The sequence below is a fragment of the Oncorhynchus kisutch genome, linkage group LG26 (assembly GCF_002021735.2).
Source record: "Oncorhynchus kisutch isolate 150728-3 linkage group LG26, Okis_V2, whole genome shotgun sequence".
Lineage (NCBI taxonomy): Eukaryota > Metazoa > Chordata > Actinopteri > Salmoniformes > Salmonidae > Oncorhynchus > Oncorhynchus kisutch.
Window position 1 is genome coordinate 39,736,939 of NC_034199.2, and position 25,919 is coordinate 39,762,857.

General features: G+C 45.5%; 2 protein-coding genes across 5 annotated transcripts in view; both read right to left on the reverse strand.

Annotated features, from left to right (window-relative positions):
- Window positions 1-10,317, reverse strand: part of LOC109870855 (tyrosine-protein phosphatase non-receptor type 4-like) — a 101,946-nt gene extending 91,629 nt beyond the window's left edge. For 2 of the 3 annotated variants that reach the window (XR_002252230.2, XM_020461528.2), the window contains exon 1: window positions 9,803-10,317. The gene's annotated coding sequence lies outside the window, so the exon portion shown is untranslated. The remainder of the gene's footprint in view (window positions 1-9,802) is intronic. The other variant, XM_020461530.2, reaches the window with a different exon arrangement.
- A 2,692-nt stretch (window positions 10,318-13,009) lies between these two features.
- tmem177 (transmembrane protein 177) lies at window positions 13,010-15,601 on the reverse strand. 2 transcript variants are annotated; one of them, XM_020461823.2, is made up of 2 exons: window positions 15,328-15,601; window positions 13,010-14,460 (listed from the first exon to the last, which is right to left on the reverse strand). In XM_020461823.2, exon 2 carries the CDS (start codon window positions 14,419-14,421, stop codon window positions 13,489-13,491), a length of 933 nt encoding a protein of 310 aa, XP_020317412.1. In that variant the 5' UTR covers window positions 14,422-14,460; window positions 15,328-15,601; the 3' UTR covers window positions 13,010-13,488. The 2 variants fall into 2 exon arrangements, with proteins under 2 accessions (XP_020317412.1, XP_031662147.1); XM_031806287.1 differs by having other exon boundaries at window positions 15,031-15,360.
- Between the last annotated feature and the right edge of the window lie 10,318 nt (window positions 15,602-25,919).

A 25,919-nucleotide genomic window follows, 5' to 3' on the forward strand; every position in this document is an offset into this window, starting at 1 on the left:
TGCAACGACGGTGCTTTTTTTCACGAATGCGCTTGTTAAATCACGTTTGGCGAAGTAGGCTGTGATTCAATGATAAATTAACAGGCACCGCATCGATTATATGCAACGCAGGACAAGCTAGATAACTACACATGGTTGATATTACTAGTTTATCTAGCTTGTCCTGCGTTGCATATAATCGATGCGGTGCCTGTTAATTTATCATTGAATCACAGCCTACTTCGCCAAACGTGATTTAACAAGCGCATTCGTGAAAAAAAGCACCGTCGTTGCACCAATGTTTACCTAATCATAAACATCAATGCCTTTCTTAAAATCAATACATAAGTATATATTTTTAAACCTGCATATTTAGTTAATATTGCCTGCTAACATAAATTTATTTTAACTAGGAAAATTGTGTCACTTCTCTTGCGTTCTGTGCAAGCAGAGTCAGGGTAGACTTTTCCTACTGGGTTGGGGAGGAAGGAGAGGGCAAGTCACAACAAGCACAGCAGTAGATATGAGCAAAACGTAGGGCAAGAGCAACATGCCAGAGATGTCAGAGGTTGGATGGCTGCGCTATAGAAGATGAGGGCTGTGGGTGTTAAGGGAAATGCAGTCACAGGTTTGCCATTAGAAGAGTAGAGACCATTGCCTAGATTCTTTAGGCATCAAAGTGAAGGAAGGACCATGATCTGACCTTCGGTTTGTAAACACTGGTAAACCTGCTCTGGTACAAACAGCGATAAGGGTTCATTCACCTCGCTGAAACAAAGGGCCCTTACCCCACAACCTTTAGAATCAGACAAATCCAATCTGAACCTTTTCAAGTCTTTAACAAGGTTTACAATTGTAAAGTTCTCTTCCTATCATATTCAGAACCATTGTTGTTGCTGCACAAAACTCCACCTGAGTTTTCCCTGGACAGTTCCCTGTGTGAATTCTGTCCTTTATTTTGACAAAGTCCTGCTGTTATTAGGACATCAAAAATGTAACATCAAAGTATTCACACCCCTTGACTTATTCCACATTTTGATGTGCTACATGATGACCAAACAGTCTCTGAGCATGTATCCGGTTGCACATACTGAGTTTGTCTCCACCAGACGCGGTCAGGACACGCAGGTTATTATCAAAAACACCGAACCAACTATGATAATTCATTTGAGGACAGGTCAAAACACATGAAACATTCTTGGACATTTAGATATCTAGCTTGCTGTTGCTAGCTAATTTGTCCTGGGATATAAACATTGGGTTGTTATTTTACCTGAAATGAACAATGTTCTTTATTTGCTGGACTTTTGTAGATTTTTGAGTCACACAAAATTGTGTGTTCTCTACTGCGACAATTAATCCACAGATAAAATGGGAAAACTAGTGAGGTTCTAGTAATCTCTCCTCATTCAGTCTTCTACAGTGGATGGCAACCAACTTTAAGGTACAATACAGCCACCAACTAGACTGGTGTGTGGACCTATTTCATCTTTCGATCACCCACATGGGTATATGCTCTTAAAAACCAATGAGGAGATGGGAGAGGTGGGACTTGTAGCACGTTGTATAAATTCTATTTTAGCGCCTGGCTACACAGATGCTTGTTGACGCACACAAGCATTTCAGATGAAATGATTGAATAACATGTATGTGTACATTTATTTTGCAATGCTCGTGCAAACAATGCAGGAGGTGTGGTCAGCATGTTACAAAGTGGGATCAAAATGAATTTATTTGCAATGTTTTGTCAACGGGGCGTCAGGTAGCCTAGTGGTTAGAGCGTTGGACTAGTAACCGAAGGGTTGCAAGATCAAATCCCCAAGCTGACAACGTACAGATCTGTTGTTCTGCCCCTGAACAAGGCAGCTAACCCACTGTTCCTAGGCTGTCATAGTAAATAGGAATTTGTTCTTAACTGCCTAGTTAAATAAAAAGGTTTAAAAAAATGTCTCTTAAAGCTACCGTAATTTCTGGACTATTAAGCGCACCTGAATATAAACCGCACCCACTGATTAAAAAAAAAATATGTATTTTGTACATAAATAAGCCGCAGGTGCCTACCGGTACATTGAAACAAATGAACTTTACACAGCCTTTAAATGAAACACGGCTTGTAACAAAAATAAATAGGCTTTAACGAAACACGGCTTGTAACAAAAAATAGCAGTAAACAGTAGCCTACCAAGAAAGTCATTGGTCACCATCTTCCTCCTCCTGTGCACTGAAACCCCTGAAGTCATCTCCATCGGTGTCGGAGTTGAATAGCCTCAGAATTGCTTAATCCGATGTTGGATCGCTGCCCTCTTCAACACGCAGCAGTCCAGCCTTTCGAAACCCGTTGATGATAGATCGATCGCCTTCAACTTGAAAGCTGCATCATATGCAATTCTCCGTGTCTTTGCTATGACGGTGACAAAATGACTACCGTAATCATAATGATGGGAAGTTTGAGCGCCCTCGATTTATGTCACATTATGTGACGGTGCTCAGTTTTTTGACAGCATGAATCTTGTGAAAGCGAGAAAAATCCATGAATTAGCCGCGTCATTGTATAAACCGCGAGGTTCACAGCGTGGGAAAAAAGTAGCGGCTTATAGTCCGGAAATTACGGCACACAAAACACTAATGTAAAAGTAGAAGAAAAATTCTAACATTTGTCAAATATTTATGAAAAATAAAACACAATATAAAACACAATAAATCAAGGTATATGGTTGTCTAGCAATGACCACCAACAAATTTGAGCACTTGAAGAATAATGTGCAAATGCTGTACAATCCAGGTGTGGAAATCTCTGAGACTCACCCGGAAAGACTCACAGCTGTAATCACTACCAATGGTGCTTCTAGTATTGACTCAAGGTATATGATTGTGCAGCATTGCACATTCTTCTTGTTGGTGATCATTGCTAGACAACCATCATGTTGGCCTAACCCAGCCCACAACGTCTGCTGTGTGGATCTATTTTGAAGTTTCAAAGGAAAGTTCCATTTGCAACATTTGTGAAAGTGAAAACTTTCAATACCACAAACCTAATTACTCATTTGAAAGTGCATCACCTCCAGATGTTCAGAGACTACTTAGAACAAAAAGCATAAATAAACTATGCGCAAACTTCCAACAACTAAACAAGTTCAAGTCAAGCAGTCATTTGAAAGAGTAAGACCCTTTCAGCGAGACAACTCAAAGGCGAAATCCATTAACGCCAAGAAAATGGAATTCATTGCCCTTGACAATCAACTGATCTCTGTCGTGGATGAGGTTGGTTTTCGCCGACAGGTCGAGCACCTCAAGCCCCGGTACATACTACCAAGTAGGCGCTACTTGTCAGAGGTTGCCCTATCGGAGTTACCCAGTATTGTTGAAACACACATCCATGAGCTACTTGCTATGTGCGTCACTGCTATTAGCTTCACGGCTGACATTTGGACCAGCGATGTCAGCCCAGTGAGCATGGTGAGTCTGACAGCACAGTGGCTCGACGAGGATTTGTACTGAGGAAAGCCGTATTGCTCAAGAATGTGCTGGTTCTCATACCGCTGCTGCCATTTCAAATGTCATATGAGAACATGTTTGAAACATGAACACCCTCTTAGCCCCATTCAAAGAACTGACACGAGAAATAAGCTCATCAACTGCGTCTGCAGCAGACATGATACCCTCTGTCATGGCATTGAAACACCTGCTCCGTAAAACTGCCCACACAGACAGTGGGGTTAAAACTTGGAAAAGTACTAGAGGCTGTGAACAAGCGATTCAGTGGCATTCTCTCTGAGCCTCTTTACTGTGTTGCCACCATGCTAGATGCTAGGTACAAGGACCGCTACTTCTTTAACAGGCATTCTCTCTGAGCCTCTTTACTGTGTTGCCACCATGCTAGATGCTAGGTACAAGGACCGCTACTTCTTTAACAGGTATTCTATCTGAGCCTCTTTACTGTGTTGCCACCATGCTAGATGCTAGGTACAAGGACCACTACTTCTTTAACAGGTATTCTCTCTGAGCCTCTTTACTGTGTTGCCACCATGCTAGATGCTAGGTACAAGGACTGCTACTTCTTTAACATGCATTCTCTCTGAGCCTCTTTACTGTGTTGCCACCATGCTAGATGCTAGGTACAAGGACCACTACTTCTTTAACAGGCATTCTCTCGGAGCCTCTTTACTGTGTTGCCACCATGCTAGATGCTAGGTACAAGGACCACTACTTCTTTAACAGGCATTCTCTCTGAGCCTCTTTACTGTGTTGCCACCATGCTAGATGCTAGGTACAAGGACCACTACTTCTTTAACAGGCATTCTCTCTGAGCCTCTTTACTGTGTTGCCACCATGCTAGATGCTAGGTACAAGGACTGCTACTTCGATGCAGACAAGAAACAGGGTTTACGTGAAATGTTACATACACAGCTGGACAAGATGGAAATGGACACAGTGACCGTGTGCACAGAGGAAGAGAGGCTACAGACAGAACTGAAACTTCACTGATTGACATGTATGATGAAATCCTGGTTGAGAATGAAACGACTGAACAAATGAACAACGAAACAGCACAGCAAGTAAGTGAAAGAAATATGTTTTGATTATGTTTTACTGGTAATAGGGACATATGTAAATACCAACAAAATAACGTTTTGGTCAGAGAGAGAGAGAGTGAGTGAGTAACCTGTATTTAACTAGGCAAATCAGTTAAGAACAAATTGACGGCATACCCCGGCCAAACCCGGACCAATTGTGCGCTGCCCTATGGGACTCCAAATCACTGCTGGATGTGATACAGCCAGGAACCAGGGACTGTAGTGATGGCTCTTGCACTGAGATGCAGTGCCTTAGACCACTGTGTCCATGTTTGTGTGGGTGTGTAAATATTTAACAGTACTGGAATGCTTAAAAGGCTACTAAAATGTAAAATATCACTATCATTTTTTTGGGGCAAAGAAAATATTGGATATTAGTATCGGCCAAAAATGTAATATCGGTGCATCCCTAGATGTAACAAAATGTGGAAAAGGTGAAGGGGTCTGAATACCTTCCGAATGCACTGTAAGCTACATCTCAAATGGCACCCTATTCCCTATGCAATGCACTACTTTTGACCCATATCATTTGGGAGGCCGCCAAAGCCTGCTATCCAACTCAATGTTGATATACTGCACAAAGGCTTCAGAAAGAGGCACCACCCTCTAGAAATCAAGTCTAAGCTGAACCATGTTCTGTGGGCTCTTTTCATGTGGAATATCATGGCTACACTTCATCTTTGCTTTCTGATGCACTATAACAGAAAATGGAAGAAAGCTCACTCTATTTATGTTCATACGCATGGATGGTGACATGCCCTCTTCTTCCCCGTTGCTAGTCCATTAATAGGCCCTAACCCTCCCTATACAGTAATCACCACAGATCATGCTAATCCTTTAATGTTCGTACCTGTTATTTTCTAAGCCACAGCAAACTCAGCCATGACCCAGAGCACCGCTATGCTACAGCAGGCAGCCCCCAGGGCCCGTAATCTCTTAATCTGACCTGGATGATGTGAGGATGTTTGAGTCACACTGTCCGTAGTGCCCAATATGAACCCTGACAGCTGGAGCAGATCACCTTCCTATGGTCTAGCACAGTGGGCAGTGTACTGGGCAACAGGCATCGCCAACATGCTCAGTAGAACCACTGGATGGGGGTTGACTAAAACTGTCTATTCACTATGAAATAGTGCACTACCGTCTCCAACAAGCACACGCAGATTCTAACTCCCTGTATCCAATCTAGGCAAACAGAACAGTCTATCTTTCAGGGCTGGACTTTAACACAAAGGGTGTTACAGATTGTGACTTCCCACAGCTGGCAATAGCAATCACACACATGTGGATTTTTATGTGATTTCATCTCATTCTCTCAATTCCCTACTGGTGGTGTATCAGTCATGAGGCAATCCTCTCTTGTCCCAGTGGTGCACCCTAAATAATCATTGGCTGGGAATAAAAGTGCAAATCCATGGTAACGGAATTACACTGAGACTCAAGATTTTTCACTTTACAATGTACCTTTCCACTAAACATTTTACAAAAACACATTTACAGGAAGAATGTTGCAGCTCAAGTTTGGTAACCTTAAAACAGTGAGATTAAACCACAGAGATCCTATTACATTCCAAATTCTATGGATTTTACCATAATTCTGTTACCAAACTCGATTTATTGTGTAAATTATTTAATGTAGTCATTGTGTTGTATGGGTTGTTAAACTTTTAAAATTAATGTTTTGTTCGGCATACATCTTAAAGTGAAAAATAGGAGTCTAGGAGTAATTCCATTCGCGTGGAATTACCCCTCTGTAAATCAAGTCGAAAGCTAACCATGTTCTGTGGTAATTCCTTTACTGTGGAATTGCTCTGAACTAAATGTGCATCTAGAACAATATAATCACAAATGTTCAACCTGGGAGTAGGTGCATTGAGCAGGTTATATTCAGTTGACAGCAGGTGGTCAGAAGCTCCTACAGTTTGTCTCTCCCTACCACACTTTTCAACAACTTAAATATGTACAACCAATAACATCATTAACATGCAGCAAAAATGCTATTTCATCTGATTGGTTATGCATCTGTCCAGCACAAAAGAGACAACAGGCCTGTGAACTAACAATAGGTTCTGAATGAAAGGACTGGTTGAACCTTTCCACCCTACCACGCCTGTGTTTTAGAGCATAAAGCTGTTACACTATGCTCCAATTAGGACCTTTGATTAATGTGAAGCCTACCATCGTCTGCCCTGGAGAATGGGGTTCTGTTAATTGTAAATATCTGAGAGGTTTGTTGTGGTTGTTGATAAAAGGGTATTTCTATTCTGGTCCCTCTTCCAAGAATGAAGAAGCTGATTTGGGGAAATGGGAAGGATAAAGAGTTAAAGCCAGTTGTGGATTAAACTTTGTTATATCAGGAAGTAATGTTTCATTTCAAGGCACAGTGTAGTCCAGTACAAACAGGAGTGTGTAGAACCAGCTGTCACTCATCCCTCTGTGGACTGTCGCTTAGCTGATGAATACCCTTCATTTAGCTGGCAATCCAGCGATCATCACAGAGTTAGGAAATGAAAAGATTAGCCAAAACACATTTGATTCTGAGATGTGAGGCTGTGAGAGATGGGAGTGTAAACACAGCTGTGTTTTGCCTTTTAGAGATTTGCTGAAACGGGTGTGATATCCGGCCGGCCGACCCGACGGGTCCTTCGTTATGGATTGCCACACAGGCTGTCTCTGCAAGGGGTGCTGACAGGGTGTACTGCACACATGACAACACTGCTGTAACACCCATGGCAAGCATGTGGCTTTCATTGCAGGGCTAACTAAACAGAAAGTGTCAGAGCTAAGAGCTGTCTCCTGTTAGCATGCCTCGTGTCTCAAACAGAGGTGGTCCTGAGCCAAGTCAACACAGGTGTCAGTCTTGGAGCTGCTGCTTTCTCAGAGTAGTTTACCTGGGTTGAAATGTATTGACTGATTGGTGTAGTTGGACAATCCCTAGTCTAGTGGATGATCTAAGAGGACATGGCTTACGATCACAGGTTTATCTCATCCCCAACCTATAGCTGTATTTTCACTTATGATAAACTGAAACAAGGATGACAATGGCATTCCCATTGCAGTCGTCAAATAAACACTAAAACCATTGTGTGAGCATAATAGGGCTACAAATTCTGCCTCTTTAGCTTTGTTACTGTCGTCCCAGCAGTAATGTTAGCCTACTTCATTGTAGATTAGCTAGCTGTGTCCCATCAATCTCCCTGTGGATTCGCCAATGCTCATGTTAGCAGGTGTAGTCTATCCCAATTATCCCCGCACCTGGGACCCTCTCCCCCCTCCTCTCCCTCTACCCCCAGTCCCAATACCCCACCCACACTCCACTTCAAATCCAAGGACGCCCAGTTCCGGTACACAACCTATTAAGCCATGGCTCTCGCCACTGGCCATTTTTCGATTACCAGCTGGGTTCCCATAAAAAGGTTTTATTCTAGTGTACACAGAGGCATATCTGCTGACACAGACAGTCACAGTCTCTTATGGCTTCTTTACACAACACTACCTTGACGACACAAACTAGGTCCAGGATACATATCTTTAAGAGATGTATCCCACACAACATATCTGCCACATACACCCCTCTGAGTGGTACAGTTTAACGACAACAGCTCTACCACACCACATGTCCATGCAATAATTACCTTAATGCCAATAGACAAACACCATTTTTGCTCTGTTAGACCAATTTAATGAAAGGCTTTTAAAATATCCACACAATTGTGAATCATTACATTAATCAAGTGTGCACCACTATGTGCAATATGGATTAGCTTCCTGTATAGTTGGAATGTCTTTGTCTATATAATATGTTTTTTAAGGTATGATAATAGCTCCACACATGCAGCAGGAATGTGGCATTGGCCACACCACATCCAAGGCTAACATAAACAAAAACGTTGTAAATCTGATGTTGAACAGAGATAGAACTCACTAGACATATTTGACTAATGTAATTCCACCCTTTGGCATGAATCTGATTTCTCTCTGAATCCTGGACGTGATCTCCTTAGGATTTTGTGAAGCAAAGTAGCAATCTATGGGGGCCTTATTAGATTAATGAAACGAGGACAGGAAAAATACAGAGGTCCTCTTTGGACTATAAAGCAGCCCGTCATTCTGCGTGTAAGGGAGGAATAGGTTCGATAGAATGAGATTCGGGGACCTGAGAAACCCAACCAGTACACATTTGCCACAAGTGAGAGGTCCGGTCTTGTGATGTAGACTATCATTCATTCAGGCTGAACTCGGACAATCAATTTGCTTTCACGTAGTGACATGTTCGAGCTCGCAGGCTGAAATCAATCCAGGTAAATTACACTCTCGATGGGCTTCCACAAACATTAAATGTGTCATGTCTGACGATTAAGTAATTGTAAACGCTGACCACATTAGCTAGCTACATAATTGAATTATGTCCAAATTCAGAAATTACAGATTAACCATTGATTTACTAATTTGAAACAGCCCTCAGTAATGTCAGAAGGAAACCCTTGACGAATGCTTGTAACGTTAGTTCTCCCTAATGTTATTTCAAAATGACCAACAAGAAAGTGACAGGACTGATACAGCTGTCAGTACAAGGCAACTGCAACCCGGTTGAACAGTTGTGAGTGATCACATACTGTACTGTCTTTGGTGATAGTGGGCCATGCGGATACAGTAACTGGATGCAAATTATGACAATTTAGCCTCTGTTGTAGGCTATTTCAGAATGGGTTAATTAAGCTAGCTTTATAACTAATTTAGCTAGCTGGGTAATTAAAATGATAAATATCTAGTCAACTGCCTAACTAGCTACAGTAGCTAGTTCCAACATGATCCAGAATTGGATTAGCTAAATACTGTTAGCTAGCTATTCTCCTTCCATAATCTGTCAAATTTGAGCTGGCTAAATCTAACGTTAGCTGAAGTCATGTGAATACCGTTAACGTTACAGTGACAGTAGTTAACAGTTTATTTTCATTTCCAATCAAATAAAAAAAAGCATAGCCTACATTGGACGTGAGTATAGGACAGTTCAAAAGTGCAACTAGATAAGTTAGCAAAACATTTAGCTATATCTTGGTTGGGTTTATGGACAGCAAAAATGACCTAGTAATTTAGCTAGCTAACGTTAGCTAGTCAGTTCATACCCATCTAACGTTAATTTACTGTACAGTAACTAACAAGCTGCATTACTTTTCAGTACAATGTGGTTCTAACGAGTAACGCTATCGCTTAGCTAGGTACTGTAGCCAGTCGGTCAAATATCTTACCGTCATAAACAGTTCCAGAGGCGTCCAGTTTTTAAGGAATATTGTTGTCTTACAACGGGAAATGAGTTTAGGGTGAGGGACTGAAAAATCCAAGTTCAGTTCACCCGCTGGGAACTCCGATAAAACCTCATTTTTATCACTCCGATCCTTCAGCTTCATACATTCAACTGTCTGCGGGCCCTTTACTAGTTTGAATCCGCGACTTGCTCGGCGACGAATAATCCACAGACAAGATACAGCAACCATTGGCTACAGCGAACCAGCAGGCATCTCAGACCGAGTGAATGATATTTACAATTCCTTTGATTTGTAAATGAGAGGGTATGAGCGACATAAATGTTGGGGGGGGGGGGTGTATTCCGGATTTCCGAATACAGTCTCTGACTTTCTCAGCGGAGTCCGTTGTCAATGCACGCTGAATGCAGCAGAGGCAATAGCATAGCAACGTACCGGCGCCATCTCCGTAGCGCCACCAGTGCACCGGGGTGGAGTCACAGGACAGGGAGGCGCGGTTTTAATTGGTTAAACCGCGAGTGAGCATTCCTGTAATTTTTCCACTACTTTTCATGCCATGGTATTGCTATTTTGCCGGTTTTATAGATTTACCGAATGTATTGTGAGAACTGTGGCATCAGAACACTGTGCAGCGAAGGTCACTGAAATCTAAATGCAACAGTGTGGAGTAGAATACCGGTAGTCAGTGGCGAGGAAGCGACACCATTGCCTCAGTTAATTTTAGCCACAGGATATGCAATATTCCATTGTTGGTCAGAATTAGCCTAAATTAGTTTGTTATTGCCCTAAATTCAGGAAATATCTAGGCATGTGGCTGTGAATGAATTGTATTAACAATACACCACTGTGGCCAGACAATGCGACTGTAGAGTAAAATGTAAATTTGGGCTGTGGTGACATCATGTGGTCCAAACAAGAACAGTACTACCCCCTTAATTCCATATCACTGCGACCAATGATGAGGCAAGTATGGGGCCCTGCATACTTGGTGTCTGAAAGTGGGCTTTGCAAAATAACTGGATGGGTCAACAGTGATGGGTGCAGTAGAATCAATGGTTGGGTCAACAGTGATGGGTTCAGTAGAATCAATGGTTGGATCAACAGGGATGGGTGCAACGTCAAGTCTCCATTATTGGTTAGACCGGCCATAAGCAGGTGCGCTGCGCGTCAGCTTAAATTAAATATTTAATGTTAACCTGCTATATTAACATTAAGTTAAGTGAACTAATGTAGCGTAGCAGTTTAGGATAATTAACGTGTCCGGTTAGGATAATTATTGTGGCAGGTTAGGATAATTAACTTGGCAGGTTAGGAGAATCAGGTTATGGTTCAGAAAAGGGTTAGGCTTAGCTAAAATGCTATAGTTGTCCACAATCAACGTGTCGTGCAGCCCAATCAGCCAGTAAAATGGTCTTAAGTGGTAACAAATCTGCCCAATTAGCTGATTTGATTTCCATACACCTATACTACATGACAAAAAGTATGTGGACACCTGCTCATCGAACATCTCATTCCAAAATCATGGGCATTAATATGAAGTTGGTCCCCACTTTGAGGGAGGTCGGGCACTGATGTTGGGCTATTAGGCCTGGCTGACAGTCGGTGTTCCAATTCATCCCAAAGGTGTTCGATGGAGTTGAGGTCAGGGCTCTGTGCAGGCCAGTCAAGTTCTTCCACACCGATCTTGACAAACCATTTCTGTATGGACCTCGCTTTGTGCATGGGGGCATTTTCATGTTGAAACAGTAAAGGCCCTTCCCCAAACGGTTTTGTTTTTAGCTTCCCCAAGCACAGAATCGTCTAGAATGTCATTGTATGCTGTAGCATTAAGATTTCCCTTCACTGGAACGAAGGGGCCTAGCCCGAACCATGAAAAACAGCCCCAGATCATCATTCCTCCTCCACCAAACTTTACAGTTGGCACTATGCATTGGGGCATGTAGCGTTCTCCTGACATCTGCCAAACCCAGATTTGTCCGTCGGACTGCCAGATGGTGAAGCGCGATTCATCACTCCAGAGAACACGTTTCCACTGCTCCAGAGTCCAATGGCGTTGAGCTTCACACCACTCCAGCCGACGCTTGGCATTACACATGGTGATCCGTTGTTACTCCTGGACGTTTCCACGTCACAATATCAGCACGTACAGTTGACTGGACAGCTCTAGCAGGGCAGAAATTTGACGAACTGACTTGTTGGAAAGGTGCCATCCTATTACGGCATCACACTGAAAGTCACTGAGCTCTGCAGTAAGTCCATTCTACTGCCAATGTTTGTCTTTGGAGATTACATGGCTGTGTGCTCCATTTTATACACCTGTCAGCAACTTGTGTGGCTGAAATAGCCAAATCCACTAACTTGAAGGGGTGTCCACATACTTTTGTATATATAAGGTGTACTTCTCTTGATCCTCCCACTTCTGTTGACACTCCATGTATGCAGTTAGCAATGACTGATGTGGTGATGAAAATGATTTTCTCTCATACTGGTGAAGTGGTATGTAAAAAAACTGAGAATATATTTTAAAAGATAAATGCTATTTGCATGTGATTTTTTTAAACTGTGAATTGTAGAGTATCTATTGTCACAAATTAGTGGTACCCCATGTCATCTCCACCCAGTCTGTGGGTACCATTGGTGGTAGCCCAGTACAGTGCTGTAATTAGTTTCTGTGGAGAACGGCCCAATCACATTTCCATAGAAGTTGGGTGGAGAATTGTGTCATTTTCCTAAACAAGTTTTCTGTTGCATAAAATTGAGTTTTTTTTGTAATCACAAACACAGGAATTCGTATATAGCCCATAAGAGCCTCATTATCAAAGCTAAAAAGACACTGTCATTGCTGTGACTAGTGTGGATTTTGTTCTGGCTCTATGATTTACAACGAGATAAAGTGCCATTGAGATGCACCTTCATTTGACAATGCTATTAGTCTCTAGGTTCAGTTTTGCTCCGCAGTAGTCACTCTGTCACAATGTTAATTACTTGGTTCTTTTTGTAGAACGCCACAGGGCTTCAGACGTGTGAGATGTGATTAAAAAACTAGATTAGGTTTCCAATTTCATATGCAGACAACTGCTAAATGTGGAGACTCAGGAGATTAAGATCTGTATCACCAAGCAAATTGCTTTAAAATGATGGGTTCATTAAAACCCAACTGATTCTTGATTTCCTTCACGCACACACACTGTCTCTCTCACACAATAGCCAAAGGCTATTTATTTGTTGTGGTTAAACATTCACAACAATTTAATCTCACACAAGTCAGCTGTACATGTTTAAACATTATAACATTCATTTTGTCAAATTGGTATTGTTATGAAATATTTTTATTGTGCCTTGCCCTGATGTATTTTACAACACAAAAGTGCAGGTTCACCATGTAGACCAATTTTAGGCAAATTTGTGATCAAATTGAGGTCACTGATAAGAGAAACGATAGTAACAAGGTCAAGTATAACTGTCATTATTCAGGCAATGTTACATGTGGTTGAAATGTCCTTTTTCCTCACAGTAAGTGTGATTTCATAAATAATACCTGTTCGAAAACTAGCACAAACAGCATTGGGCTTCCAGTCTCGTGTCAGACTTTACAAGTAGCTGGCCAGAGGTCAAAGCTCACGTGATATTTGGTTCTTGGTGCGGAGATTACTGGGCTTCCAATGTCCTTTTTAGGCCTTCTCTTCCTTGAGTAGGCCCACAATGCCATCCCTCCTGGAGGTGTAGGGAGCGTGCTTCAGTCTTAGCAGGTGAGCAGGGAACAGGTTGCCACTGGGCGCGTACATCTCCTCCCCCTTCTGGCCCATCAGCGAACGTAGCGTCTTGTTCCGGGAGAGGATTTTGTTGTAGAACTCCACCCCTCCCTTGGCATAGATCTTGGACAGGCCTGCAGCACGGTGGTCTGATTTGTAGTCCAGCCATTGGCTGACAGCGTCGGAAGTCAGGAAGTAAGAGACAGCGCCCAGGCCGAGCGCCACAACATTCACTACACCCCTGAAGATCACAGGCCCAATGTGGAGCCTGAATATCTGCTTCAGGGTCACCGAGTAGACCATCACTCCGGCCAAGCAGAATGGAGCTACAGCTGCATTCAACACAGGCCCGCCCACCTCAAGACGAGCTACCTCCCTCGCCACGGCAAACTTCTGAGCCTCTGGGGACAACACTAGAGCATCCTTCAGGGCCGTGCCGATGACACTGTCCCACTCCACCTTCTCGCCATTGATGAGTATGCTGCGGTTTGTGATGCCAGCCGGGTCATCCAGCGTGCTGTTGAAGTTGGCAGGGATGCCAATCTGGGCACCGGAGGGAAGCCAGGGTACGCCAGCCCCAACAGGGTGGAAGCCAAACGACGCGAAGGCACTATAACCATCAGGGGCGCCCACATCAGAATCCTTCAGCACCTGTTTGAAGAGGCTCTCCAGCTTCTCAGAAAGGCTGGCTGGTTCTCCTTTGTTCCAGGCCTGATACAGCTTCCTATAAGTGTTCTCTGGGAATAAGTGGTAGAACATTTGGGCCGCAAACACCCCACTGCACCCAGCGATGAGCAGTGGCGTCCGGTACTTCTGTACCATCACAGCATACTTCAGAAATGGAGACGCCATGGTCGTAATCTGTTAGACACAGACTTCAGAGGGATGGATCTGCAGAGAAACAGAAATAAAACCATTAACGTTATAAATCTGACAAAGCAGGTTTGACCTGGCTGAATGAGTGGTGACAAAATACTGCCGGTGAATAGGCCTACTCTTGTTTTAGGAATAACAAATACATCCTCTCCAGTGTTTTCCCCTAGGATTTTTTTTTCCAGCAGTGGTGGCAAGGATAGGGGGTTAAATTAATATAGGGCTAAATGAATACAGGGAAAACACTGCTCTCTGTGAGAAGTTGGGGAACCATGAGGACTGAACTGTTTTTAATTCTACTGTGATTGCATACAACACAGGGATGTGTTGAGAATGTATGGGGTCCTAGAATTCATCCAGACTACCTGAACTTGATGACAACAGTGCATCGTGTAATAAAGGCGGCAGGTAGCCTAGCGGTTAAAGAGCCAGTAATCGATAGGTCGCTGGTTCGAATCCCAGAGTAGACTAATGTGTAGGCCGTCATTGTAAATACGAATGTGTTGTTAACTCACTTGCCTAGTTAAATAAAAAGTTACACAGTTGAAAAATTGGTCGATGTGCCCTTGAGCAAAGTACTTAGCCAACCTTAATCGCTCTGGATGAACGCGTCTGCTGAAAATGTAACAAAGTCTCACACTAATGATCCAATTGGCAATTATGTTATCCTGTTGGTCAAATCCAAAATGCAATGGATACGTGTGCAACTAGAAGCCTGATTATTATGTTAGCTGGCTGGCTAGTTGGTTAGCATAGCTAGCACAGAAATCTCAATAAAATAACGATAGCTGTGCATGACTGCCAGGCAAGCAATACTAACAGCTTGAAAACACACACTGAACCAACAGGTAATGTTGCGTTTCATAAAACGTTTGGATAACTCACATGCCATGGACATCTATGTAAGGGCAACTGGACAAAAAGGGTCGTCACTAATTACCACAGCCACAAAGTCGTACACCCCGCCTATTTCTACAATTTAACTTCTTAAAAATGTGATTTTAAACCTAACCTTAACCCTAAACTCAACCATGCTGCTAACCTTAAATTAACACCAAAAAGCTAATTTGATTTTTCATACATTTATAGACATAGACACTTTGACTTTGTTGCTGTGCTATATAGTGGAAACAGGTTATTACGAAGGCAACAACGCCGTAAAGCAACTGTTTTTACGACAGTTTTACGTTAATGTCTAGTCACTACGTTAATCTGTGACAAGTGCGTCAATCTGTTTACGCTGTAAGAATATCAAACACTGCATAGTGGGTTAAAGTAGTTAATGCATTCATGTTTTGCTATCGTAGTCTGCTGGAACAGTTTCATATACGTGTCACGCTATTCACTTGACCACAAGGGGGCATACTCTATTTTACCGCCGCTTCAAATAAGTGCAAAGCAAATGTACAGTATCAGTTTATTAGACCTCACCGAAGGAAGGACAGAGGCATTTGTAAAGTGTTCTAATAGGGGCTGTTATAAATAACACATATTACTATATTTAGTGTGTGTGTGTCACAGAGAAAATGTTCCATCCTCTCTATTTGTCTCACATTTTCAGAGTCATAGCCTGATATGAATCATTTAGCTTTCCAGGCTCCCATATCACTGTTGTTCCCTGTTCTCCTCCAGACTGTTGCTGGAGCTGCCTGTCGCTGTGGGTGTGATGGGTAGAGAATGCTTGATTACCAACCGGTTCTTTTCTCTTTTTTTTCTGGGGATTTACCAAGCTCATGCATCTGGGTAATTACAGTGTGCATAACACACTTCTCATGCATTATTACTGCCAGACACACATTGATCCATGTAGGAATGTGTGTTCAGGCCCTGAGCTGTAATGATGTGCTCAATAAATGTCCAAAATGTCTGCGAGCTGTTAGGAAATGTTTATGGTGTTGTTGGAGTATGCAGGAGATGCAAATTAAATGTAACTAGGTGGATGTGATGCAAGGAACATACATTACTCAGTCGGCACATTCGCTATACTTACACAACATTTTTTTTGTGACATTTTTTTTTATTCGCTACATGGGAATTTGACCGCAAAAGTTATTATCTGCACTACGTATGTATGCACAGACTATCTGTAACAAGTACATTTGATGGAAGCACAACTCTGAACATACACAAGGGGTTCCCTTAGCCTAGGCTAATTGCAGCATTTGGCCAATAAAAAAAAAATGAAAAGCCAATAAATAAAATTGTAGCAAACCAAATTGTCCAGGAGAGACTGTCTATCATAGCCTTATACCCAGAATTCGTGCTTCAGCACAATTCTTTCACGCCTTGCAAGCACGTGAGCCTCCAGCTTAGGCCAAAGCAAGCGAGAGAGGAGCCTTTGTTTAGGCCACTGTTGATTGTGAAAATGGAAGCTTTTTTCATTGAATTTGTCACGCCCTGGTCAAAGTATTTTGTGTTTATCTTTATTATTTGTTCAGGCCAGGATGTGACATGGGGTTATTGTATTGTCCTATTGGGGTTTTTGTAGGCATTGGGATTGTGGTTGATTAGGGGTGTGTCTAGTATAGGCTTGGCTGCCTGAGGCGGTTCTCAATCTGAGTCAGGTGATTCTCGTTGTCTCGGATTGGGAACCGTATTTAGGTAGCCTGGGTTTCACTTTGTATTTCGTGGGTGATTGTCCTATGTGTACTCTCTGTTAGTTTGCACAAGTATAGGCTGTTTTCGGTTTTCGTTTATTGTTTTGTAGTGTTCGTGTTTAGTTGTGTTTACATTTGTTTAAATAAACATGGATCGCAATCGACACGCTGCAGTTTGGTCCGACTCTCCTTCATCACAACTAGAAAGCCGTAACAGAATCACCCACCACCAACGGACCAAGCGGAGTGTCAACAGGCAGGAGCAGCCGAAAGAGGAGAGGCAACAAAGGCAGCAACACCGGTGTTATGAGGAGGTTATGGACAGCAGAAGCATGGAGTATACGACGTGGGATGAAATAGACAGGTGGGCGGCCGACCCAGAGGGAGTGCCTGAGCCCGCCTGGGATTCGCTAGAGCAGTGCGAAGAGGGCTATAGGTGAATGGAGTTGGAGAAACAGACACGGCGGCGCAGAGCGAAACCTGAAAGTCACCCCAAGAAATGTATTGGGGGGGGGCTCTGAGGGAGAGTGGCTGAGTCAGGAGATAGATCTGAGCCAACTCTCCCTGTTTATCGTGAGGAGCCAAGGAGGAGACCAGAACCAGAGCCGGTGTTGGAGGTGAGCGAAACAGAGACTATGAAGGAGTTAATGGGGAAATTGGAGGAGAGAGAAATGAGGGAGTTGCTGTGTTGGTGCTTTTTGCATGGGATTCGCCCGACGGAACGTGTTGGGGATTTGATGGCACCTGGGTCAGCGCTCCATACTCGTCCTAAGGTGCGTGTTAGTCGGCTGGTGAAGTTGGTGCCAGCCTCACGCACCAGGCCTCCTGTGCACATCCCTAGCCTTGCACGTCCTGTGCCAACACTGCTCTCAAGATCTCCAGTACGCCTTCACGGTCTAGCCCATCCTGTGCCACCTCCACACTCCAGTCCTCCGGTAGCAGCTCCCCGCACCAGGCTTCCTGTGCGTGTCCTCGATCCAGTACCACCAGTTCCAGCACTACGCACCAGGCCTTCAGTGCGCCTCGCCTGTTCAGCGCAGCCAGCGCTTTTCTCCTCTCCTGCGCTGCTGGAGTCTCCCGCCTGTTTAGCGCAGCTAGAGCCTTTCTCCTCTCCTGCGCTGCCGGAGTCTCTCGCCTGTTCAGCGCAGCCAGCGCTTTTCTACTCTCCTGCGCTGCTGGAGTCTCCCGCCTGTTTAGCGCAGCTAGAGCCTTTCTCCTCTCCTGTGCTGCCGGAGTCTCTCGCCTGTTCAGCGCAGCCAGCGCTTTTCTCCTCTCCTGCGCTGCTGGAGTCTCCCGCCTGTTTAGCGCAGCTAGAGCCTTTCTCCTCTCCTGCGCTGCCGGAGTCTCCCGCCTGTTCAGCGCAGCCAGCGCTTTTCTCCTCTCCTGCGCTGCTGGAGTCTCCCGCCTGTTTAGCGCAGCTAGAGCCTTTCTCCTCTCCTGCGCTGCCGGAGTCTCCCGCCTGTTCAGTGCAACCAGCGCTTTTCTCCTCTCCTGCGCTGCTGGAGTCTCCCGCCTGTTTAGCGCAGCCAGAGCCTCTCTCCTCTCCTGCGCTGCCGGAGTCTCCCGCCTGTTCAGCGCAGACAGAGCTGCCAGCCTGCATGGAGAAGCCAGAGCTGCCAGCCTATATGGAGCAGCCAGAGCTGTCAGTCTGTAAGAAGCCACCAGAGCTGTCAGTCTGCATGGAGCAGCCAGAGATGTCAGTCTGCATGGAGCAGCCAGAGCTGCCAGCCTGCATGGAGCAGCCGGAGCTGCCAGCCTGCATGGAGCAGCCGGAGCTGCCAGCCTGCATGGAGCAGCCAGAGCTGTCAGTCTGCATGGAGCAGCCAGAGCTGTCAGTCTGCACGGAGCTGTCAGTCTGCACGGAGCTGTCAGTCTGCACGGAGCTGTCAGTCTGTAAGGAGCTGCCAGTCTGCAAGGAGCTGCCAGTCAGCACGGAGCCACCAGAGCTGTCCGTCTGTAAGAAGCCGCCAGAGCTGTCAGCCTATATGGAGCAGCCAGTGCCGCCAGTCTGCCCAGCGCCGCCAGTGCCGCCAGTCTGCCCAGCGTCGCCAGTGCCCCCAGTCTGCCCAGCGTTGCCAGTCTGCCCAGTGCCGCCAGTCTGCCCAGCACCTCCAGTCTGCCCAGCGCCGCCAGTGCCGCCAGTCTGCCCAGCGTCGCCAGTCTGCCCAGCGCCGCCAGTCTGCCCAGCGCCGCCAGTCTGCCCAGCGCCGCCAGATCTGCCAGTCAGCCAGACTCTTCCAGATCTGCCAGTCGACCAGACTCTTCCAGATCTGCCAGTCGACCAGACTCTTCCAGATCTGCCAGTCGACCAGACTCTTCCAGATCTGCCAGTCGACCAGACTCTTCCAGATCTGCCAGTCGACCAGACTCTTCCAGATCTGCCAGTCGACCAGACTCTTCCCGATCTGCCAGTCGACCAGACTCTTCCAGATCTGCCAGTCGGCCAGGATCTGCCAACCAGCCAGGATCTGGTAGATCTACCTACCTGCCTGAGCTTCCTCTCACTCCTGAGCTTCCTCTCACTCCTGAGCTTCCTCTCACTCCTGAGCTTCCTCTCACTCCTGAGCTTCCTCTCACTCCCACTCAGTCAACGTCTTAATCCCCTCTCCCTTCGTCCCTGGATAGTCCACCCTCGCCGCCGACCATGGCCAAGTAGTCCTCACCCAGAACCCCACTGGACTGAGGAGCAGATCGGGACTGAAGGACAGCTCGGGACTGAGGGGAAGCTCGGGAGTGAGAGAAAGCTCAGGAGTGAGAGAAAGCTCAGGAGTGAGAGGAAGCTCAGGAGTGAGAGGAAGCTCAGGAGTGAGAGGAAGCTCAGGAGTGAGAGAAAGCTCAGGAGTGAGAGAAAGCTCAGGAGTGAGAGAAAGCCCAGGCAGGTAGGTAGATCTACCAGATCCTGGCTGGCTGGTGGTCTCAGCAGATCCTGGCTGACTGGCGACGCTGGGCAGACTGGCGACGCTGGGCAGACTGGCGACGCTGGGCAGACTGGCGACGCTGGGCAGACTGGCGACGCTGGGCAGACTGGCGGTGCTGGGCAGACTGGCGACGCTGGCGGCGCTGGGCAGACTGGCGGCACTGGCTGCTCCATATAGGCTGACAGCTCTGGCGGCTTCTTACAGACTGACAGCTCTGGCGGCTCCGTGCTGACTGGCAGCCCCTTGCAGACTGGCAGCCCCTTGCAGACTGACAGCTCCTTGCAGACTGACAGCTCCTTGCAGACTGACAGCTCCTTGCAGACTGACAGCTCCTTGCAGACTGACAGCTCCATGTAGACTGGCAGCTCCTTGATGACTGGCAGCTCTGGCTGCTCTATGCAGACTGACATCTCTGGCTGCTTCATGCAGACTGACATCTCTGGCTGCTCCATGTAGACTGGCTGCTTCATGCAGACTGGCAGCTCGGCTCCTTCATGTAGACTGACAGCTCTGGCTGCTCCATGCAGACTGACAGCTCTGGCTGCTTCATGTAGACTGACAGCTCCTTGCAGACTGACAGCTCCGTGCAGACTGACAGCTCTGGCTGCTCCATGTAGACTGGCAGCTCCTTGATGACTGGCATCTCTGGCTGCTCTATGCAGACTGACATCTCTGGCTGCTCCGTGCAGACTGACAACTCTGGCTGCTCCATGTAGACTGGCAGCTCCTTGATGGCTGGCAGCTCTGGCTGCTCTATGCAGACTGGCTGCTTCATGCAGACTGGCAGCTCGGGCTCCTTCATGTAGACTGACAGCTCTGGCTGCTCCATGCAGACTGACATCTCTAGCTGCTCCATGCAGGCTGACAGCTCTGGCTGCTCCATGCAGACTGACAGCTCTGGCTGCTCCATGCAGACTGACAGCTCTGGCTGCTCCATGCAGACTGACAGCTCTGGCTGCTTCATGTAGACTGGCTGCTTCATGCAGACTGGCAGCTCGGGCTGCTCCATGCAGACTGACAGCTCTGGCTGCTTCATGTAGACTGGCTGCTTCATGCAGACTGGCAGCTCAGGCTGCTCCATGCAGACTGACATCTCTGGCTGCTTCATGTAGACTGACAGCTCTGGCTGCTCCATGTAGACTGGCAGCTCCTTGCAGACTGGCAGCTCTGTCTGCGCTGAACAGGCGGGAGACTCCGGCAGCGCAGGAGAGGAGGAAGACTCTAACTGCGCTAAACAGACTCCCTCATTTCTCTCTCCTCCAATTTCCCCATTAACTCCTTCACGGTCTCTGTTTCGCTCACCTCCAACACCGGCTCTGGTTCGGATCTCCTCCTAGGCTCCTCACGATAAACAGGGAGAGTTGGCTCAGGTCTGACTCCTGACTCTGCCACACTCTCCCTGAGCCCCCCCCCAAGAAATTTTTGGGGCTGATTCTCAGGCTTCCTTCCGAGTCGCCGTGCTGCCTCCTCATTACGGCGCCTCTTCGCTCTCTCCGCCTCCAGTTCCTCTTTGGGGCGGCGATATTCTCCAGGCTGAGCCCAGGGTCCTTCTCCGTTTAGGATTTCCTCCCATGTCCAGAACTCCTTATAGTGCCTCTCCTCTTTGGGCTGCTCCTGCCTGTTGACACGCTGCTTGGTCCGTTGGTGGTGGGTGATTCTGTTACGGTTTTCTAGTGGTGATGAAGGAGAGTCGGACCAAACTGCAGCGTGTCGATTGCGATCCATATTTATTAAACAAAACGTAAACACGACTAAACAATAAACACTACAAAACAAATAAACGTAATGAAAACCGAAAACAGCCTATCTAGTGCAAACTAACAGAGAGTACAAGTAAGACACTAAGGACAATCACCCACGACAATCTCAAATAATATGGCTGCCTAAATATGGTTCCCAATCAGAGACAACGATAAACACCTGCCTCTAATTGAGAACCACTCCAGACAGCCATAGACTTTGCTAGATAACCCTACTAGCAACAATCCCAATACCACCACCAAAACCCCAAGACAAACACACCACAATTACAAAAACCCCATGCCACACCCTGGCCTGACCAAATACATAAAGATAAACACAAAATACTTTGACCAGGGCGTGACAGCCATGTTCTGTTATAATCTCCACCCGGCACAGCCAGAAGAGGACTGGCCACCCCACATATGCTCTCTCTAATTCTCTCTTTTTTTCTCTCTCTCAGAGGACCTGAGCCTGGCCACCCCACATAGCCTGGTTCCTCTCTAGGTTTCTTCCTAGGTTTTGGCCTTTCTAGGGAGTTTTTCCTAGCCACCGTGCTTCTACATCTGCATTGCTTGCTGTTTGGGGTTTTAGGCTGGGTTTCTGTACAGCACTTTGAGATATCAGCTGATGTACGAAGGGCTATATAAATACATTTGATTTGATTTGTTGAGACATTTCATTTGCTAAATTAAATTTGATCTGTCTTTTTAATTGTGTGCTCCATATTTAGTTTAAGATGGGTTATTAGTAGGTCTGTTGTAAAATGAATAATATTAGCCTATTTCGGTCACTTGTTGGGTAGGGAAGGCAGTTGCCTTTGATGGTAATTGCTACAATATAACCTGTTCGGAACCTTTGCGAAGATTTAAACCATATTTAAACCATATTTAAACCATATTTAAACCATATTTAATTTTGTTGAGCCATTTTCTTTGTCCAATTTAAGTTCCAACTGTAATGCTGTTTTCCACAATATAACAAGCTTGCTCATAAATACCCTTTCTTTTGATATTACCATAATAAAATTTAGAAACGTTTGTCAAGGTGTGGTGTGGCATGGCTATTATTTAGCTTTAGCTACTACAAGCCTATGATACTGTCTAAACACTGAACTAAAATATAAATGCAACATGTAAAGTGTTGGTCCCATGTTTCATGAGCTGAAATAAAAGATCACAGAAATCTTCCATACACACAAAAAGCTTATACCTCTCAACTTTTGTGCACAAATTTGTTTACATCCCTGTTAGTGAGCATTTCTCCTTTGCCAAGAGAATCCATCCACCTGACAGGTGTGGCAATAAAAGGCCACTCTAAAATGTGCAGTTTTGTCACACAACACAATGCCATAGACATCTCAAGTTTTGAGGGAGCGTGCAATTGGCATGCTGACTGCAGGTTTGTCCAGCAGAGCTTTTGCCAGAGAATTGAATGTTAATTTCTCTACCATAAGCTGCATCCAATGTAATTTTAGAGAAATTACATTCAACCGGCCTCACAACCGCAGACCACAATGTAACCATGGCAGCACAGGACATCCACATCCGGCTTCCTCACCTGCGGGATCGCCTGAGGCCAGCCAGACAGCAGATGAAACTGTGGAGTATTTATGTCTGTAATAAAGCCCCTTTGTGGGGAAAAACTATTTTTGACTGGCTGTGCCTCTGCCCATTCATCATTCATGTGAAATCCATAGATTAGTAATGGTGGTGAAAAAGTAAGTTGATGAAAGTCTGAACATTTGAAAGTAGATATGTTGTATCTAGTATGAACAGTTTAAGAGTTACTGTTGGTGTGTTATTTTATGCAAATGTATGCTAATTCATATAGTGATAGTCGATCAAAAAAATATGAATTTGACGTTAGGATAGAGTGAACATGTGAAATTTGGTTTGGTGTCTTTAGCTTGAAGGGTTCAATAATTAATGTTGATGAGTTATTTTACACAAATGCATATAGTTATAGTTGATCAATTAATAATAATTTAAAAGTTAGGATAAATTGAATATGTGAAAGTTGGTTTGGTGAACGGTTCAAGAGTTACAATTATTGTTGGTAGGTATTATACTGTAGGCTAATATGTTCACATTTAAGTAGTTATTGTCACGCCCTGACCTTAGAGAGCCTCCGGCGACAGTCTCCAGTCCGTAACCTCTGGCGACAGTGGGGGGAGCCAGAGGTGGAGCGGGGTCTGCGTCCTACACGGGAGCCGCCACCGAGGATAGATGCCCACCCGGACCCTCCCCTATAGGTTCAGGTTTTGCGGCCGGAGTCCGCACCTTTGTGTGTGTGTGTGGGGGGGGGGGGGGGGGGGTGTACTGTCACGCCCTGACCTTAGAGAGCCTTTTTATGTCTCTATTTGGTTTAGTCAGGGTGTGATTTGGGTGGGCATTCTGTGTGTTGTATTCCATTGTGTTTGGCCAAGTGTGGTTCCCAATCAGAGGCAGCTGTCTATCGTTGTCTCTGATTGGGAAGCCTTTTTTCCCACCTATGTTGTGGGATCTTGTCCTTGTATGGTTGCTGTTGAGCCCTACAAGGCTGTATGTTTCATTGGTTCGCTCTTTCTTGTTTTTCTGATTATCATTAAAGAATATGATTAACCTAATCCACGCCGCATCTTGCTCTAATTCCACCAAAGACAGTTATAATTTAGAGCACAGACCAGAGTTAGTGTGAGGCAGAGCTAGCTAGCAACACCCAGGGCTAGAGCTGGACCAGAGCTAGTGCAGAACAGAGCAGTAGTTGTGGTCGCAGTAGTTGTGGTCACAGTAGTGATCAGTAGTTGTGTGGTTGTGGTCAGCAATTGTGGTGATTAGATGTGGTCAGAAGTTGTGTGGTTTTGGTCACTAGATGTGGTCAGCAGTTGTATGGTTGTGGTCAGAAGTTGTGTGGTTGTGGTCAGCAGTTATGAACAGTAGTTGTGTGGTCAAAAGTGTTGTGGTCAGAAGTTCTGTGTTTGTGGTCAGTAGTTGTGGTCAGTAGGTATGTGGTTGAGGTTTGTCGTTTTGTGATCAGTAGTTGTGTGGTCAATAGTTGTGTGGTTGTTGTCAGTAGTTGTGTGGTTGTGGTCAGAAGTTGTGTGGTTGTGGTCAGTAATTGTATGGTCAGAAGTTCTGTGTTTGTGGTCAGTAGTGGTGTAGTTGTGGTCAGAAGTAGTGTAGTTGTGGTCAGCAATTGTGTGGTTGTGGTCAGTAGTATTGGTCAGTGGTTGAGTGGTCAGTAGTTGTATGTTCAGTATTTGTTTGGTTGTGGTCAAATGTTGTGGTAAGTAGTTGTTTTGTCAGAAGTTATGTTTTTGTGGTCAGAATTTGTGTGGTTGTGGTTAGTAATTGTGGTCACTATTTGTGTGGTTGTGGTCAGTAGTAGTGGTCAGTGGTTGAGTGGTCAGTAGTTGTGTGTTCAGTAGTTGTGTGGTTGTGGTCAGAAGTTGTGTGGTTGTGGTCAGTAGTTGTAGCCAGGTAGTTGTGGTCAATAATTGTGGTGGCCAGTAATTATTGTGATTTAGATGAGTGGTGAATAGTTGTGTGGTCAGAAGTTGTGTGGTTTTGGTCAGAGGTTGTATGATTGTGGTCAGTAGTTGTTTTGTCAGTAGTTAGGTTTTTGTGGTCAGAATTTGTGTGGTTGTGGTCAGTAATTGTGGTCAGTAGTTGTGATGTGGTCAGTATTTGTGTGGTCAGAGGTTTTGTGGTTGTGGTCAGAAGTTGTGTGGTTGTGGGCAACAATGACGAGACGGCCTACATGGAGGAGGTGAGGGCCCTCGGAGTGTGGTGTCAGGAAGATATGGTGATGATCGTGGACTTCAGGAAACAGCAGAGGGAGCACCACTCTATCCACATTGACGGGACAGTAGTGGAAAAGGTGGAAAGTTTTAAGTTCCTCGGCGTACACATCACAGACAAAATGAAATGGTCCACCCACACAGACAGCGTGGCGAAGAAGGTGCAACAGCGCCTCTTCAACCTCAGGAGGCTGAAGAAATTTGGATTGTCACCAAAAACACTCAAACTTTTACAGATGCACAATCGAGAGCATCATATCGGGCTGTATCACCGCCTGGTACGGCAACTGCTCCGCCCACAACCGTAAGGCTCTGCAGAGGGTAGTGAGGTCTGCACAACGCATCACCGGGGGCAAACTACCTGCCCTCCAGGTAGGTACACCACCCTATGTCACAGGAAGGTCAAAAATATCATCAAGGACAACAACCACCTGTTCACCC